Raw genomic sequence first — 20425 nt, forward strand, 5'->3', positions numbered from 1 at the left:
TTGTGATTGCTGTTTCTCCCCTTTCTTGCTCACAGAATTTTCTGTAATCTTTTCAGCTGGGTGATAAGGAAATATTGCTTCCAATAGAAACAGAACCATTACACCCTTGTTTTGTAACACTATTTTGGGGAAGCTTCTGTAGTACAGAACCATGGCCAATGCAGCTCTCTCTGTAGGACCTTAAGTGTCTTTCTGGAACATAACACCTCACAGTGACCTGTGTGCATTAATTTCCACTTTTATTCTGAATTATTTTCTCATTATTTATGTGACACCAACAAAGCATTGCTAGTCAAACCCCTTAAGATGCAAACTTAGGTTTTTCTGGGAAAGTGGTCTCCTGTCTCTCAGCTGTGTTTGAATGCTTTATGTCATAGAGAAGAGGATTTATGCACCTAAATTTGCCTCAGAAAAATTTATCTGACAGTCACTTAAGTAAAAAACCACATGCATGCAACAAGCCTGTCCCGAATGCTCTTCTGTTTCAGGTTATTACATCCTATTGTCATTTCTGTGATAAAATTATTTGCCCTTGTCTTCTGTCTCTGAAGTTACATTGTTCAAGGTTTGTTGGTCTTACAGAAAATGAAGTTATTATCTCTAGATCTCCTTCATCTCTCCCACACTTCTCTTTTCCAACAGAACATGATACAAAAATTCCCCAACAAACTTAGAGTGTTGTTTTGTAGAATGTATGAAACTTTATGTTTTTATAAATTACTGCATCAGGCCTGTTGTTTTGACAGTTTTAAAACAATTTGATCTGAAGCTTTGGAGATACAGGTCGATATTGAAACTACAAGACAAGTAAATAGAAGTTGCATAGAATCACCACAGAACTTTGAATGAAGTGATAACCTTGAACCATCACTCTTTCTTCAAGCCAGCTGAGGAAGACGAGTGAAACCTCAGAAATTTACTACACAAAATTTTTATTAATTCTGAAACTTGATTTGTATTCAAAAAATAACACAAGTGGGCACCTCCCATGAGATGAAATGTCTTATAGTAGAGGAATTTACACTACCCTGTGTGATAGATGTTATGTCTTACGTGTAACCGAATACATTCTGTTGGCTGAGGAAAAGGAAGCAAATGAATGTGACCCTAGTGACCTGGTGCTGTGTTCCACTCTCTATGACTCAGTTTTGTATATTAATAAAAAGCCAGAAGATAAAAAGTGCAGGCTTTTGTAATAGACCATAGTATAGTGTAAAACTGTCAAGAACTATTGAAAAAATGATGGCATGGGTTTTCAGTTTAGCCTCTGTGTGTGCCAGTTCAAATAGAATGGTTAGGTTCAAAGTCAACTTGAGTTGTTACTGATTTCCGTGGGTAACATTGAAAGTGAGGCAAATTACTCTGGATGCCGTGGAAAAAATAATGTCTGTGTGAATTAAGATTAAATCATGAGATACATTCCTGAAGAAGCTGCTTTGATGTTTTTGTGCCAAGGTACAAATGTGATCTTTATCTGCCAAAGTTTCTGGCTAAATGAAGACATGGCTAAATAAAAAATGGAACTTGTTGGAAAAGGATTATAATGGTTGTGAAGAAATAATTTTTAATTGTTTCCTTTATAGCATGAATTTATAGGGTAGCATACAAATCTGAGTAGAATGCCAGATCAAAGGCGAATAATTTGAGATCCTTTGGGCTGAAGAGAATTCTTTTCATTTTTCTGAGGTTTGTGTTTCAACTTACTATGCAAGTAATATGAGAATAAAGAAAGCATTGAAAGGGATGTATGGAGGCAGAGTAAAAAGAGAATTAGTGAAAAAGGGATTCAGAGAGAGAATATATGGAAACAGGCTGCAAGGAACAATCCTAGATTTGCACCATGTGTTTCATATACATTAAATGCATTCACAAACTTCCATTTCATTCACTAAACTATGCAGTGTTTTGAAGAAACACATTCTCTAAAAAGAAAAAAAAAAAAAAGAGGTGAGGGGAATGCTTTTTTAGAGTAAAAACTTGGTTCAGAAGTAGATACCTCTTTTAAAGAAGTGTTTTGAAAGAGAAAAATTAGGAAACAGAAAAATTGAATGTAAGAGAAAATTTAGGAAAGAAGCATTCCAATTGGTTGCTAAGGAAATAGGCAATGGGATGCAGGGTAAAAAAAAGATATCTTTTGGATAGATATGGAAAAGGAAAAACTTGCAGAGAAGAGATATAAAGATATATATGCAAAACTGTATTGAGTATTTCCTTGAATTCCTATGAGGATCAATAATTTTTTATCAACAGAAGGAGATCAGCATTTTTATCCATTAATTTCTCTAAATTTAATTTGGTGTCTGGGATTTAGTAAAGTTATGTTATCTTTGCTTGTATTTGTAATGCTCCATATACAGTTCTTTTGTACTTGTATGAAGAAATCTGGTGAACGGAATATTTAACTAGATCAGGTCTTTGTGGGGGTTTATGCAATTTGTTTATTCTGCTGCTATTATCCTGTAGTTGTGACATTTTACAGTGAGCAACAGAAATATCATTTTCAGCTTCTCATGTCTTACTACCCACATGATGTCTGCTTATGTGTTAGGATGTTCTTGACCACTAAACTTTTTTTTACTTTTTTTCCTTTATTACTTTTGCAATTCACTTTTTGCTGTATATTTCAATGTTTACTTGAAAGCAGTACTAAAAGTATTTAATCTGTTGTACAATAATTTGTTCTGCCGGCCTCTACTTTTGCTGGAGAGGCAGAACTGCACATGTGATGTTCATTCCCCACTGCCTGCTGAGTTCCAGCAGTGTCCATGTGAAAACTCCTGGAAGACAATGGAGAAGCAGGAAAAGGACAAGTGTCAGAGGAGGCCTGACAGGGGCTATGAAGGAAGATATTTCAAAAGATTTGGAAGGTGAAGATTAGATGCCAGATACCTGGTAGAAATGAGTAGTTAACATCTGGTTTTGTAGTTTCTGTGTTAACAGTTTGGCGACTATTAGACCAAGGGGGAAAGAAATCTTTGTGTGGTCAGGGCCACAGTGGACACTTAGACTTGGAAAATTATCAGAACCAGAAAAAATAAATCAGTGTGAGTGCAGTGTGTTACATTCAGCATCAAGATAATTAATCTGGTTTATGCAAAGCATGAAACTGCAAATTTATGAATGCTTGGGCTTTAATTACATGTTTGTATTTGGTGATTGTGCTTCCCTCCTTTATGAAATGACTGCAAATAAGAGCAGTTAAGTGAATTCACTTGCATCTCTGTTTTACTGCATCCATCCAAGGAAAAGCCTCTGCAATGAGGACAAGCACGTTTGCAGTCTGAGCATGTTTCCATCACAGTTTTAATTTCCATCTGTCTCACTGGAAATGGGAGACAGTGTGACAGTAAAGCGGGTTCCTTAGGGAGATGCTCCCCTTTGCCATGTTTGTGTCACCAGGTGTGGCACAGGTTAAGGGCTGTTTGTGGAGAGCTCAGCCAGCCACATCTCCCCTGGGTATCCACAGGGGCTGCAGCCTCCCCAGCCAGTGCCACGGGATTTTATCATCAGGAAATGCAGTGTATAATGAGCTGGTCCCAGTCAAGTCAAGCACTCGCTTTTCAGAAACAGGAGAGAGGTACAGATGCTTCTCTCCTGACACTGTGAAACTCTGAGGTCAGAAATATCCAGTGGGCCTTTCACTGCCTTCTGTAGGCAATAGACCCATCTACAAATGTCTTTGTGATTAATTCTTTTGAACCTTGAATACAGGTTCTTTTCCACTTAGATGTTATTTAAATTTCTAAGATTCCTTTTTTTGGTGAACCTGTTGGAATAGTTCTTTAAATTTTAGATGCATTAATTTTAGATGCATGCATGCAATTTGTATGCCCAGCGTGTAAAATCCTTGGAGTTTTCATGCTGTAAGTCTTATGAATCATAAATTTTTTTTTTTTCTTAAAAAAAGTGGTCTATATCCTTTCCTCTTCTTAGAGGCTATCTAAACAAAACCCAAAACTTTTATTCCAGAGCTTTTGAAGCAGCATCTTTACTAGCACTTGCAAATGAATGACAACCAAGTTATAGTACTGTATAGCTGAAAAGCCTGGTTGGTTTTTAAACATAGGTGATTCAGTAGCCCTGCATATACAAGTGTTGCTTAAATGAATACTACCTTTTTAGAATTCTTTATTAACACAAATTAAAATGCTTGAAGACTGAGATTAAATGCTTTTCAAAAGAAGAAATGTTTAATGACTAAAAAAAAAATTGTCTTGGAATAATTACCTCATAATATATTTTCTCTCCTAAATAAGGCAAGACATTATTCAGAAAATAGGAAGAAATAATATTTCTTATAATCAGAATTTCTGTTCCCTAGATTTAACTAGCTGTATATAAATAGCATGCTTATATCTTCCCAGTGTTTGGATTGATAAATATCTCTGTGTTGTTAAAGACGTGGCAAAAGCTCTCCCTGCTGCTCTCTATTTACAGAACATGAGTGGATTAATTGGGGTATACTTTTATATTTGCTGGTGTATTTCACATCTTGCATTAGATAAAATAAGAATTTTACCTGCATTAAAAATGGTGATTTTTAAAGAGAAAACTGAATTGAAATGAAGAGAAAACTGAATGAAAGAATACAAAGAGCTGGGCCTAAAGGGTCAAGGCCTATTTGAGTATGTAATGTATGTTATGTATTTGACTTTGCTTTAAAGAAAGTGTTAGTGCTGTCTCCATGTTTTACATCTTCTGCCATTTTAATTGAAACTAGGAATTCTAAGAGTCAAGAGAACTCTGAAATTAGACAAATTTGACAATTTCCTAGCTGTTTCATAATTTTTTTTTTTTTCTTCTAGGTTTTGCCAGTTTGTTTAGGCAGCACATGTATTACAGGATTGCTAGAATCAAATATTAACATTTCACAGAGAATTCCCACAGCATGATGATATAGGAGTCTTCAGGGCAGCTGTGATGAAAAAAATAACTGTGTTTTACATTTTTTAGCAGTGCTAAACTAGATCAGCAGTCTAGATCAAAATGAGCTGAAGGGACCAGTATAACAAGGTTCCAAATATTGGCATTCATAACTGCATCATTTTTTCCTTAAGTGTTAGAAATATAAAATATTTTAACTAATTACTTAATATAAGCATAGAACAGGTTGCAAAACAGCCTGGGATGGAAAAAAATATATTTAATTGCTTCTGAGTAAAAGGTTTTATTTATATATATATATGTCAAACCAAACCCAAATGTCTTTGGATATTAAAAAGCAGCATGCATTTCCCAGTGTTGTCTTCCTAGCACCTGAGCTATAAAAATAAGCTTTTCCTGAGTAGCATTGTGTGATATAACTGCTGAAAGAAGCATCTGCTCAACAGCTGCAATTTTTTTTCACTGTGAAATGATCCAGATTGTGTCATCCTTTCTCTTCCATTGATTGCCAGCATCTGAATCTTCATGTTCTAGCATTTGTCAAGGGTGACTCCTAAAAGCCTTGGGCTGTGTTGGAATGTGAATGCATGGCATAAACATAAATGGAAAAACAGCAAGCATGAAACAATGTAGGATGGCCCTAAATTTTATAGACTGCAGGAGAAAATGTTCATGCTGAATTTCATTTTAACAAATTACATTTATTGTAATGAAGTCCCTGCATATATGGATCAATACATGGAAATCCTGTGTTTTGGTAGAGTGTGTATCTAATCTACCATGATTGATAATCCCATATGCTGGCCATAATACTTTGTTTACATCTGTGTGATGTATATGTAATACACAAGGTATGTAATTGTATAGAGGTCTGTGAACTGTCTACTTTAAAGAGTTACAAATTATTCAGTATAGGCTGCTACATTTCTTAGAGTTAATCTTTGTGTTATAAAAATGAAGCAACAAAAGTTCACGCCTCCTGTTAGCTGCTGAAATGGGAAGAGGAAATTGTGCATTTCAGAGAAGGACAAAGGACTGGAAGTGTGGGAAGCCATCTCCATACTCACTTAAATTTGGGTGGTTTTACAGATTGGCAGTACCAAAGTAAGCTTTTCTCCAACATTGTCTTTTAAACTTTTTATATAAACAAATCTGTTGTCTGTATTTTAGAATTCTGAGTCAGAAGGCCTTGGGAATTAACTCTGCAGCTGCCTGGCACTATGCAGCCAGGATATGTGTACAGGGATGCACACATGTCTGTACATTCTGTACATTTGTACTCAGCAGTGCAAATTCAAAATGTACCCTGAGATAGGTAGTCATAGTAAAATGAAATCTGTAGGAGTTAGTGGTTGTGTTCAAACACTTCTCATCCATAAAATGTGTAAAACTTTTAAATGGATTAGCAGCTTGAGATTCTTTTCCTCATAGAAATGTTCCCTTCTGTGCACAAATTACTATTGTATATTGAAAATCTCAGTTTCCTTTATTACAGCTGGAGGAGACATTTGATTCAAGAAGCTCAGCTGTTTATTTTTATGTCATTACTACTTGGCCTTTTCATAGCTGCTTCAGGGAATAAGAGAAGAGGCTGCTGGTGACATCCTCGCTATTTCTCTGTATTCTGTTTCTCAGGCTTGCAGCCATCAATGGCATTGATGTCCTTAATGATTCTTTTTTTCAATTGTCCCAATGGCATTACTCTGAAAGAGTATTATGAAATTTTCATTTGGCTGATGAACTAGAAATATCTCACCAGCCAGAGAAATATTGCTATTACCATTCACATATCCCAAATAAGTTTTCCAGCTTCTACTTTGCTGGAAACTTTATAGCCTGCCATATGAAATGGGAAGATTTCTTTATGCAATCAGAAGGAAATCACTTAAGTTTTAGATAATTGCTAGTTTTACTTATTTGTCATTTTTAGTAACAAATGGAAGAATTGTAACACTGAGCCAACCAACTGTGTGAAATTATGCACACACAGGCTGACATTTTTCTCCTGTATCATTTAGGTTCCTCTGCAACACTGGAGTTTCTGTATGAATTGCAATATCAATCAGATGAAATTAGATCTCAGCTTGAATCTTTGGTTGGTATGCAGCTGGTTGAAAAAGAATGGGATACAGAATCCAGAATTGTAACACTGATCTTTAATGTAGTGTTTGTACCTAACAAACCAATGAGGTAAGATCCTGTTCCTTACTACCAAAAGAATATGTAATGAAATCCTGTCAGGTCACTCTTACCTATATAATTATTTCCCTGCATTCTTTTCCTCATTTTGTTTTCACCTCTGAGATCTATTTTAGATATTAGGTTTATTTAGGTTTAGATTTTCTCCCTCGCTGCTTCTCAGTATTATATCTTTGGTGTTAAAACTGACAGTGTTTTTTTAGTGCCTGTGAGATAGTTCTGTTGAGTTACTTCCATAGCCTGTGCATGTATCATTTTACTTGTAAACATTGGAGTATTGAAAGACTTTGAATTAAAATTATTTGTTCTCATAATTCATAAAAAAACATAAAAACAAGATAGTCTATCAGTCTTGGAAAACTTTTCCTTGACAAGCATGTGTGCATATTCTTTGACTGGGTGGGATAGTTGAATTTGAAATTAGTTTCTGCTGCCCCAGTAACAATGATCCACAGGAAATTATTCTCCTTTTTTATAATTGTCATGTGACAAATGATGTATATGCTTTGATTTACATAAGAACATCTCTCATCTTTAAAAGGAAACTGTTGAAGGGAGATCCTTTTTGAGAGAGGGAAGTTGCCTCTTCCTTTGGGTGCAGTGAAATGTGGGTCAGTAGGAGACTGAAAAGAAGCTTTAGTGACCTGCAGGCCTGAAGTAAATCCAGAGTCGTGACATTTCCAGGAGTGTTAGGGATCAATCACTGCTGAGTATCATGGATTGCAGGAAAAAAGTTACCTTTAGGAGGCAGGAGGTTGCTCTTTTATTTTCAGCAGTCCAGAAGGTTAATGAAATAAACAAAGGGAAAACCTTTAGGAAGAATGATCCACCCACCCGGTTCAGTGCCATTGTGTCAGAGAGGTGAATCTAGAAAGCCTTATCATTTCTACTCTCTTGTTTTTATTTTATTATTTTTTTTTAATTTGGTTTGGATTTTTTATATTTGTGTACTTGAGACTTAGGCTTTGTGCAGAGGACTCAATGACTGCAATTAATTAGTTTTGTTATCTTCAGAATCTACAGCACCAACTCTCTTAGACAGTCCAAAGCCATCACAGTCTGGCACTTTTCCTGAGTAGATGAACCTTTGTCAAATCTATTTGATCCTAATATGAACTGCTAATAGGTTCTAGACAAAATTCTCCTCTAACATCACAGTAAACACAGAACAATGAGTAAAATAAATTTTGAGTACAATGAGTAAAATAAAGTTGTTTGTTTTTTTTAATTCAAAAGAGAGCAAGCAGAAGCAAAAAATCTCATGGCTGTGCAAGGAATATTACTTTCATATTATATTCTCTCTTGTAATTTGTTGTAAATATCTAGTGCTATTTTACCTACATTCCAGTCAAATTTACCTGATATATATGCAAAATTAGGGATGTATTAAAAGTTTAAAGTAATTTGTATCTTCATTTTACTGTAGTCTACTTCTACACACCCAAAGATTTTTTTGGAGATTAATCAGTTCATGTTTTATAAGGTTTTTCTATGTATTGACTGTATTTTATCTGAAATTTTAAGGAATGAGGCAACAGTGATAATTCAGTGTACTGCAGGAGGCCTTTGGAAGTTTCCATTGGTGTTCATTGCCACGGAGCCAGAAGTGGATGATGTGATCAACATCGAAGCAGTTGGCCTGAATAAGGAATCCATAGTTGGCTTTAAGCTCACAAGCCAGACAAGGTAAAAACACTTTCAAGAATTTATGCAGTTTTCTGTGGGTACAACTCCTACTCAAACACATTGATTAAAATAAATTTGGGTGACAGACACATCACTGAGATGCAGCTATTTAATCATTATTTTCAAGAGCTGCATTGTTTTCCTAACAAATGTGATTTTGAATCTTTGTTGTAGAAGACAAAAGCATTCTACAATTAGGCTTTGGTTTAAGAGAAAATCTGTGGAGTAGATCCAGATGTTTATGTTATGCTTTTTTTGCCCTAAAAAGCCTTGGGAGGATGTTAAAATGTGTAATACAATGTCAAGGAAGATGTTTTGTGATATTAAAGGCTCACTAGTAAAGCTTTAAAAGCTAGTGCTTTTACTAATATATTTTTTTCAAGGTACTTTATGCTTACACCAAGTTAAAAACATTCCCTCACACTGTGCTTTAAAAAAATTTAAACATGCTGTTCTTTTTAAAGTACTCCTGTTGTATTATGTAAGTGTGCTATGAATTCATCTCTACTTCCACTTGATAAAATGGTATAATTCTTCAGTATTTTGTTACTCTTCTTTTGAAGTCCTGTAGAAACCTCTGTTAATATATGATTTTTACATATTTCAGTTATCTTCCCAGAGTTTCACAATGTTATAGCAAACTTAGTGTCATTTGTGTACAGCAGGAAGTCAAGGAATAAATTGTGTGATAATGACAGATAAATTTTAAAATATTAAACAAGGAATCTGAATTAATCATAATGTTTATAATCCATGTAGTTTATGGAAGTTTTAAAGTTTCTTTTCTTTTAAATTAACTATTTTTACTATGTATCTAGAAAGTGTGCCAGTTATGCAGATTGACACTTTCATTGTGGATACATCCTTTGGTTTCATCTTCATCAGGAAGTATATTTGGTTATAACTGTTTTTTTTAAGCTTATTTCCAAAAGCTGTGTCTCTAAGATGGATAGTTGTTCCAGGTTTTAGATATCTGTCAGTAATGTTAATTATTGAGGACTCTGACAAAGGCTTCTATCACAGTGTTCAAGTTAACAGCTTCAATAGAATGGCTGTTTCAGGAAAAAAAAGTGAAGCAATTTCTCTGGCAATACTGTAATCTCCTGGTAGGTGTTTGATAGTAGTGAAGATACCTGATGTTCTCCAGAAAGGTGTTATAAAACCTGAGTCATTACAGTTATATAAAGGAAGAGCTGTGATGGAAGATAGATTCTCTTTTGCCCTACTTTATTTTATATAGCAAATGTCCCCCCATACATTTCAAATTCAAAGTGTGATGTTTGCATGTACCAAAAAAGCTTTGTGTTATAAACAGTACCAGGAACTCCACTCATTAGGAGTCTGTCTTAGTTTGGGGTCTTAAAGGTGTAGAACTTAATATATAACATAAACCAGGCAATTGGGGATACCAGTATCATAAAGTCACCCTAGGACAGGTGCATTAGGAAGAGCACTGCCAGCAGGTCAGGGATGTGATCCTGCCCCTCTGCTGAGCCCTGTGAGGATCTCCTGGAGTGCTGTGTCCAGCTCTGGGCTCCTCAGGACAGGAGAGACACAGAGCTCCTGGAGCAGATCCAGCAGAGGCTGACAGAAGATGGAGGGACTGGAGCATCTCAGTGAGGAAAGGCTGAGGGAGCTGGGCCTGTTCAGCCTCGAGAAGAGAGGGCTGAGAGGGGCCCTCATGGCTGTGTGTCAGTGTCTGCAGGGAGGGGACAGGGGATGGAGCAGCCTCTGCTCCGCGGGGCCATGGGACAAGAGGAACAGGCAGATGGATGTACAGAGGATCCACCTGAACATGAGGAAGAATTTCTTTCCTGTTTAATGACAAAACACTGGAACAGATTGCCCAGAGAGGCTGTGGAGTCTCTCTTGCTGGAAATAATCCAAGAACTGTCTGGACACAATCCTGTGCCATGTGTGCTCTGGGGTGATCCCACTTGAGCAGAGAAGATGGATCTGGTGGCCCACTGTGGTCCCTTCCAGCCTGACCCATTCTGTGATTATGTGAACTGCCCCAGAAGTTAGATATTACTTTATTTTACCTGGGATTGGCTTGGGAGATTTTGGTGGTAGAGGTTTTGTATAGAAATAGAATTCTCAGCCAAGCAACACACAGTATAATGTACCTGCAGATTAAAAGCAATTACATAAGAAAAACACATATTACAGGGTAATTTAATGCTTGAACAACTCAAATTATTTAAATTAAAAATAGGACAATGAAATATTAAAACATGCTTTAAAAATTTTGAATAGGATACAAAGTGTCATCCTATAGATCTTCCCTGAAAAAAAATGATCTGCCCTTTGGAATTTTCTTAGTAATCAATTAGCAGCACAATCTGTAGGGAATCAAGTCTGCTACTTTAAGAAAGATGGGGTTTTTTCTCCTTGCATATATAGATACTTGATATCTTCTTTTCTTATGCTGGACAGTGCATGGCACTGCTGCCTTGGGAGTTACTGTAGGGGAAAGAAGTGTATTTCTGAGTAACCTGCTGGGGGGAGGTCTCTGCAGATGTGCCTTTTTCTCCTGACACTGCCAGGAGAGAAAGGTTGCACAGCATCACTGAGAACACCTCTGCATCTTTTTGAGCTAGCACGGTGCATAGTGATGCAGCACATAGTATTTGAGAACCACAGGCCCTAAAAAAAGCTCAGGATCTTATTAAGAACAATTTAGGATTCTTGTATGTATATTAAATATATATATATATATACCACATTAAATGAGGATCTTCAGTGCTCCACAATAAACCTATGAGATCAATGGGTTTAGCTTTCCTTTACTTTACAGCTAATGCAACTCAAATGTCGCCTTCCTTAAATTCCACATTCCTCCATTCCCTTCCCCCAGATCCTGCGTGTACAGGATATTTCAGAATGAATTAGTGATTTTGGTGTAGTTTCTTCAGGAAGGATGATCAGTTACAAGTGGAAGGTCATTATTGCACTCTTCACAATGATCTGCAATAATGAAAGCTCCAGAAGTTCATGAAAATATATAATGCATCCTTTCAATACATTTAAATTTCACACAATTAGAAATAGCCCATTATCTGCTCCAGAAAATAATGAAAGATATTGTGAATGCAGAAAAACAGTTTTTTTGCGTGGAGAAAAATGTGTTTTTTAAAACTGTATGCACCTATGTCAGTTGAGATAGATTGATATTTTACTTTCAGCCTTAAAAATTCCAAAGGGACATGTAGTTGAAGGGTTTCTTGCATTGGTATTAAACTTGATTAGAGTCAAATCAGCAGATTTCACTTCCTAAATAAGAAAAAATCCACCACTTCTCAACATTCATGGATGACCTTTTTTGGGTTTTATTATAAGTGTAGGTTTAATTCAACACCAGCTGAAATCATTGGCAGAATTTCCACTGGAGTAATTTGTTTTAGTACAGACCTCTAATGTTTGAGATAATATTAGTGCTTGTTTTAATACCAAATGCATTATTGAATGCCAATGTTTAACAGAATGACAGCAGTGTTAACAAAAAAGGATATGATATTATCCTTGGAAATAAAACTTACAGAAATTTATTTGATATCTATCTTAAATTATTGGTCTATTATTTTATGTTGAAATCTGTAATTGAAACATAAAAACTCTCAAAGTGATACTTTGATTAAGAAAACCAGCCATTTCTATATTTGGCATACTGAAGATAACTTAATGTATTTTTAATCAATTCAGTTTGGGATCAGGACATTTGTATTAATACAGAAGTGGGTTTTGGAGCTTATTAACTGCTCTGTCTTCCTGTACAGAGTTACTTTGATGGTTGGATTTATTTCTTCACATTAAAATACCAATGCCCAGCTACAGCAGAATGCTACATTTTGTTTTCCAGGGCAAATACTTCATTAGCCAACAAGAGATGTGTAGGATAGGTAGGTAGGTAGATAGATAGATAGATAGATAGATAGATAGATAGATAGATAGATAGATAGACAGATAGATAGATAGATAGATAGATAGATAGATAATAGATAGATAGAGATTTGTGAGCACTATATTCACTTGGAAATATTTTATAAACTAAAATACATTTGAAGGTTTAGTGAATTCTCTCCTGTTTGTTCTTTCTGCTTCTTCCTCATACACAGAGATTCCTTTCACCAATTTATTTGTCTTTCCATGTACCTTTTAGAGATTCTTACAACCGTCCATGGCTTCCCATATACAGAAGAACTTTTTCCATCTTTCCATCCTGCCCTGTCACTCCAATTCTGTGTTTTTTACAAGCAGGATATTTATTACATTAAGGAAACTTCTTGGATAAACTCAAGGTGTCCCTGTGAAAAAAGTAGCACCTGTTGTCACAAAAGCAAGCAGCCTCATGCTGATATGATCTCCACAGAGGGACATCTGCAAAATCCAAGGCTCCAGCTGATTATGGAAACAGAGCTAGAATAAAGAGGAAAAAATCCCCAAACTGGTGGGCTGGGGAGATGAGAATAAAGATGAAATTGGGCTTTAAAATGACTGCATGTGCAGATTTCGTTTTCTTAACCTACTTTTCATTGGAAATTTTCCTTATTTCTTCTATGCACATTCCCTAGTGCATAGAGTAAATATTCAATTAAAAACATTCCTTGGTCACACAAAATTAATTTTAATTCTTAGGAATTAATGGGCAACACATTTTGTTTCTGTACCCTCCCTTAATTTGAAGGGAAAACAAAACAAAAGTTTACAGTTCCAGTTTGATGAGCCATTTTTATTTTACTCTAATTACTGCTGTATTTCCTTAGAACTGCCATGATCCAGGATTAAGTACAAGAAAATGCATTTGGTAAATCCTCAGTTCATGCATCCTCTCCTTGACTCTTTCACACATTGCTGTGTATATTACAGACCTGGATTCCTCTGCCAATCTCTGTTAGCAGTTTTGCAAAATTCTACCACTAATCTAAAGCTGTAATTAAAATACTTCATCTTAGCACTTCCCACACAGTGGCAGCTGCAAAACACAAATGTTGACTGGGCTCCATTTTTTGGAGCCTGAATGGAGACTAATGGAAAATATTGATAATGTAAACGTTCAGCAGACCTTTCAAAACGTCATGATCATCCTTCCTAACAATACAATACTTGGCATGTCACACGTTTAGCCAGGACCTGCATCCAGTCATCAGTCAGTCTGCAAATACAGCACCCCTGGGTAGAGCAGGGATGAGACAGAAATCATCTTGTGAAGATAAAACCTCTAACTCCTGCTTTGGTTTTACAACAAGAGCACAACAAAAAGTCATCTTAGGGTTGGTAAAGCATTCCCTGACAGGCATTTGTCATGCAGTGTTTGCTCATGTTTTTTGAAAGTCCTTTAATTCTAAAGCAGCTTTCCCAAAGCCACAGAAGTGATAGCCTGAGTTCTAAAACTTTTCTGATGTCCAGAGTTCAGGATTTAGAGTGGTCAATTAAACCAGAGTTTGAGTATGAAACATAACCAACTTTTAAAAATAATAATGATTATTTTAATCACTAATCTATTTTTCCATCGTAATTTTTTATGTTGATAAGAAATTATCTAAATCATACCAAGTATCACTATTAATTCTGTAGAATTTGAAAAATGCATACAGTTTTAAGGACTTGACTGTGCAGTAACTAGAATTTCTTGTGTCATCTAACAGATGTAATTTTAACTAAAAATTACAAGAAACACAAATAGTTACAATTAACCATTGCTTGAACCACTTGACCTTAAATTGTAAACATTTTCATATCCCTTTTTTCTTGAAGCAGTTATGTACTTTACAGATTAAGACATTTTGTTACTCTTTTATTAGCAAAAAATACCCAAGCATTTGATCAAAAGGACTATGTGCTGGTATTTTTATTCATGGGTTTTCAAAATTCTGAGTTTTGTGAAGGAATTCATTTCTCCAGGAATGATCTACTGCTTCAGTAGTTTTGGGAAGAGAAACATTAAACCTATTTTGAGCCTTAATTTAATAAAATATAATAAATATTTTCAGTTTTGATGAGTATTTGGTTAAGATTTGGAGTGTGATCTCTACAGGAATATAAATTTTAAGTTCTTTAGTTAAAGATGTAAGCTGCTATTATTTTTTAGTTAATAATTTGAAAATTGTGTAGCATGCGAACACTGATAAGCATAGACTTCTATTTAAGGACAAGATTCAAGAAGTAATTATAAAAATGTCCACTAAAGACCAGCTCTGTTTCCTCTTTTCCAGGTTGCCATGCTTTGATTGTCCAATTATTATTTAAATTCAGATTAGTGTTTACTCTTGTTCATTATTTGAGTAAGGGCAGAGTTCATGTTGTCTGATGGCAGTATCAAATTAGGAGAGGAGTTAAGGAAAGACAGATGAGAAAACACATTTACTTTCTTTGCTTTGCAAGGCCCTTGCCCTTACATTTTCTAATTCATTTGTGCTTTGTTCATATGTGTTTTCAAAACTCTACACATCTACACATAATTAAGCTTTATAAAGTTTGTTAATATCTGCCACCCTTCTTGAAAAAGTGCAGACTGCCTCACAACCGACCTTCCTGGCTGAGAAACGACAAGCCAAACATTGACTGCAGAGCTGTTTCACCTGAAGGAGTAATCAAAAAGGAGGAATTAAATTTTAATAATTTAAAAAAACCTCATAATTATTAATTTTTAATTATACACTAAATATACAGACATAGAAAGTGATAATGTCTGAAATTCAGGTGCTGTTCTGGGAATTTCATCTCCGTATTTCTCTTTATTATAAAAGATGAGAAAGCAATTCACTTATGCTTCTGAGGTACCCAGCATGCCAGTTCATCTCCCTAATGTGAACAGCAGTGAAAACACTGCTTGTTTTGTCTCAGGGGCCATCTTTAGCTTTATTTTTAAAACAATGCAAGATTTATTAGTGAAAGGTTTCTGCTTCTGATTATGTTTAATTTTTTAATTGCTGTTTTTTGTACCATCTTCATCAGAATCCCTGCTGGCCTATCATATTATGTCTATACATTTAATTTGTCAGGATTTCTGTTTTCCTTACTTGGACATATTTTCTACTCTGAGAAACATTTTGCATCCAGTAGACATCCTGACTCTTTTGTTAAAACTGACAGGCTTTTTGAAAAGGGAGGTTTTAGCTGTGATTAGATGTGTTCATGCAAGATTGTATGCATTTATGTTCTTTACTCAACATGAATAAAGTTATAACTGTCTCTAGTACCTTGTGATAATGCTGTCAAGAAGCATGTAGGTTTTATTTAAAGCTTTTTTATTATTTTTTTCTTTCCATTTTTCTTTATGAAAATTAAAATCTGACAAGGGTGATGTAATAACATTATTTTTCTCTGACTTGGTAACTATCTTGTGAGTAATATAGATGAGTTTTTTGACATATTTAACTTTAAACTGTCTGGTCCCCTTGTCTGGACAAAATCTGCAGCTTTTTCTCCTCTATGTTTTCTGACTGTTTTGATGTCTCTGAAAAACTCCAAAACAAGCTACTGTTGCATAACTCCCTGCTAAGAGGCAATTTCTGCAGGAATGAAATTTGTATTTTCCTGTGTCTGCTGTGTAAGCAGCCTGTCCCCTGCCTCATCTCCCCTGGCATTTCATCATCACATCTGCACTCCAAGTCATGTTCCTGAGTGTTTTACAGAGACCAAGCAGTTGTCATCTCGAACTATTCACTGGAAAACAGACCAAGCATGGGAAATACAGAAAGGGCTACCCTAAAATGTTTCTGAATCTACTCAACAGAGCAGTGATTCTGGAAATGAAGATCTGTGTCCAGTTGTTTTCAGAATGAGGGTTTGAATATTTATCTCAGTCATTTTTTGATGAGTGCTTTACTCTGCTGCTCAGTCTAGACCCGTCACTTCTTTTTGATCCCATGTCTGCTGTGTGTAGTAGGTGTGCTCTAGGCATTCACAGCTGAGCACTCCTTGTGGGAAACAAAGATGTGGAAATTCAAGGTTTATCTGGCACATGGATGGGAGCTCAGGCCCAGCAGGATTAGTGCTGATGGCCCAGGGCTATAAACTCAGCGGCACAGCTTTAGGCACCACAAAAAGAGGTTTTTAGCATAAGCTTGATGTCAAGACTGCTCCCAGTCTTCTTGACATTTCTACTGGAAATGTAGTTTCAGACATTCAGTACTTTTGCCCACCTTGCTGTTACCTAAAGGAAAAGCTGGGCTCAATCTGCTGATGCACCCAATTCTACCTGCACTGCTAAATATCAGTTAATTTTTTTTGTAGGCAAGTGTAGCTTTTTGGTTTCTGTTTTCTGCACTCTCACTGTTTGTTTCTATAAACTGGTGGCGTGACCTTTTTTCACGAGAGCATTTTGAATATAGTTCAACCTTTCTTGAGAACATTTTGCAAAAGAAGGCTATTTTTATACAAAATGACATTGGCCCAGTGTGCCACCCACAGGATAGTGCTTGCCCAGGAAATGTGGAACATTTCCGCAGAGATATGACTTGCCATAAAATATTAAATTTCTTTGTGGGTATTTTCTTTGAAAAGTGTTATTTCTGGTGTGACAGTCCATGAATAAACAGATTTGAACAGCTTTTCTTTGTGATGCTGTTAGCTTTTCATTCTTCAGGTTTTATCAACAGAAAATGTGTTCCCTCTAAGCATGTACGAGACTTGCCCTGCTGTACGGTGTCAAGGTGTTGTGGATTAATTTTTGACCATCCCATAGTATTTCTGCTTTCAATTTCCTGTTCTCCTTCTGTCCAGAGAGTGATAGAATTGTCCTCAGCAACACAAATAAAGACTAAAAGGAGAATGCCTCACCAGAAAATACAAAAATGTACATTCTTTTCATGCTGAGAATGTTTATGGCAAGGAATCCCTGAAGAACTGTGATGGAGAAGCTTTAGTTTGGGGCTGGCCTAAGATTGTTTTATAGTGCTCAGCCACTGTCTTTACCAGGACTTGAGATTTTCTTTGGGTCCAACAGCACTGCTGTGAACCAAAGCATTAGACAAGATCTGCAGTACCTGTGGCAGAAACTGAGATAAGAGATACACAGTATTTTCAATAGCTGAACTTAATTATGTTACTGCAAAATCTTAAAGTGTTCAGTTTATGGGATATGAAAAATGTGAAAACAGTGATAAAAAATATTATTTTTCATATTTTCATTTCAAGGCTTTCAGAACTCTGTCCTAGTCTGGTAACACTCTGCTGGAATGCAAATTCAGTTCTAGTCATAAACCTTAATAAAATGTGTAGCTTGTCAGTTTTATTTGATTAGAGATTGGAAAAGAGAGTACTTTTAATAGGAAGAATGGATTTTCATTCTGATATGGAATTTACTTCTATCACTATTATGATATCTCTACAAGTCAAATGATTTTTTTTTTCTAGTGATAAATGCTATCATTATTCCATGGTTATTATAATATTTATAATAACATGTAAATGTGTTTGAAATAGAATACCAATATGCAGGTCCCTGTGTATAAATAAAGAATTACTACAGAATAATTGTTCTGTAAGAATGCTGTTAATATTCCATATTCCTTCCCTGCCATGTTTCCCGAGTCATGCCACATGTGGTGGCCTGGGCATCAGATGAGAGCTGAATTCTGTTCAGATGCTGTAAAAGGCACAAGAGGCTCCTGTGCTTTTCTGCAGGTACCCAGAGCCGTTCACCGCGCGCTTCCTGGCGGGCAGCGATCCCGATTTCCTCGTGATGCCGCAAGCTGGAGAGCTCCTCCCAGCAGGCACCGTGGGAACCCATATAACAGTGGGATACAAGCCAAGGATGTATGGCAGGAGGCACACAGCCACGCTGGTCATCGAGGTAAGGCAATCCACACCTTCAGCAGTGCCAGCAGGAAGGGAAATCCTGCACCAGAGAGCAGCACTGGAGCACACCCAGTGCATGTTTTTGCTGCTCCTCACAATGGACAAAACTAAATTTGGAGAATTGATTGATGACAAGCTGGAAAAACATCCTGTATTTTTACACTGTATTTTACGCTGTATTATAATTTCTACATTATCCTTTTGCCATCGGCACCAGAGGCAGATAGTTAATCTTGATACATTTGCCCCAACTCCGTAGGCAACATGACTTTCACAGTGAATCAAAATAATCCTGTCAAGAACTGGTGGAGAATATAAAAGTAATTGAAGATGTGAAGCCTAGGTTATTGATTTCAATTGTATTATACATTTTATATGATCAAAGGCTCCAAGAAGGCAGGTGCCAAAGTGTGGAAGAGAGAATTTCAGAGCACAAAGCCAGGAATAGCTCTTTTGAAGCAAGATGCAAAACAAACACAAATATTATTTGCAACCAAGTAGCCTGTGTAAGTGTGAAGGTCAGGAAACATTTGAAGACGTGTTCCTTCAGCAGTAAAAATGCTCTCAGAAACCAATTTTCAAGTTATTTTTTGGAAGGAATCTGTTGAAAACAAACAGCAGGGACAAACACCCCACATTCTGCATGAATCATGGTTTGTACTTTCAGTCTATTCACTGCATGCTGGTAGTGTTTTCAGGCTACTATATTAGAATTGAAATGGCAATATTGATTTAAGAAATAAGATGGTCAAAATGACATTGATAAAAAGATGCATGGCAAATCACTACAGTGTTTTATCTCTATCAGTGACAACTTCTATAACAGTGAATAAAAAATTCAGATCCTGGGAAAAAATCCTTCAATCCCTCCTACTTGTTTTCTTTTACTGTATTAGATGTTTGATTAATATAATCTCTTTACATAAACTGCAGTGATACTTATCACTCTTCCATTTGAAAAATAAGCTTACTGAATATATTTTGTGATATTTTGTGTTTACACAGTGCTGCAGCTATAGAGCTCAGAAACTTCCAATGAAGTTTTGGAACTGAACTCCTGTTTGGAGGCATGGCACATACAAATGCACTAGCTATGCTTGTCCTTGGCTTAGCTTTCATCACTAACACGGAGATTCAACCATAAATCTGTCTGAAATGGCACAAACACAATGATCAAAGGTTATTACCTTTTTAAAAACTCAGGAAGTAATCCAGAATTTCCTTTTAGGAATTTATCAGTATCACTGGCCTGTGTCTAATTGGATTTTTAAGCTGCATGCACTCACACCTCAGTCTCCCTGGTTATGATCTAGGCAGACAGCTCTTTACATCTCCACCTTTGGTACTGTGTGTGGCTGCAGTAAGTCAGTCATTCATATATATTACACATATATAAATCAGATCACATCTTGTTATATCAATTCCTGGACCTGAAAAAATGTGTCAAGGATATTGATGCTCATAAGCACAATATAAGTCCATCTCAGTCAGTTAGAGATATTTCTAACATTCTTACTCAAATTGCAGAATTAAGTGGTTTCAGTGATGTTTTGATGAGGCTTGTGTTCTCTTTGCTCTTTTTGGAAGCCCTTTTTTGTACTCCAGCCTTCCCCCTTCCTGCTCCACACAAGCTTTAATTCCTGCAGTTCTAATGGAAGGCAGAGCATCTGTGGCTGTGTGTGATTCAGCTGCTGCACTCTCTGCACTGACCCAAAATAAGGTTTGATGACATGTTGAGAATACCTGATACTCATTTCTGCCTTTTGTGTTTGTTGAAATCATTTTCATTAGTGACCTGAGGGAGACAGACTTAGTTAGATATATTAAATAAAAGCAGTATTAAATCATTCTTATT

At 36.1% G+C, this 20425-nt stretch overlaps 1 protein-coding gene across 1 annotated transcript in view; it reads left to right on the forward strand.

Annotated features, from left to right (window-relative positions):
• CFAP47 (cilia and flagella associated protein 47) overlaps positions 1 to 20425 on the forward strand; it is a 262195-nt gene that overhangs the window by 234125 nt on the left and 7645 nt on the right. Inside the window, 3 exon segments of the mRNA XM_058829276.1 lie at positions 6903 to 7074; positions 8608 to 8769; positions 18397 to 18565. Coding sequence (XP_058685259.1) covers positions 6903 to 7074; positions 8608 to 8769; positions 18397 to 18565 — 503 coding nt within the window.

Source organism: Poecile atricapillus, chromosome 1 (assembly GCF_030490865.1).
Source record: "Poecile atricapillus isolate bPoeAtr1 chromosome 1, bPoeAtr1.hap1, whole genome shotgun sequence".
Taxonomy (NCBI): Eukaryota; Metazoa; Chordata; class Aves; order Passeriformes; family Paridae; genus Poecile; species Poecile atricapillus.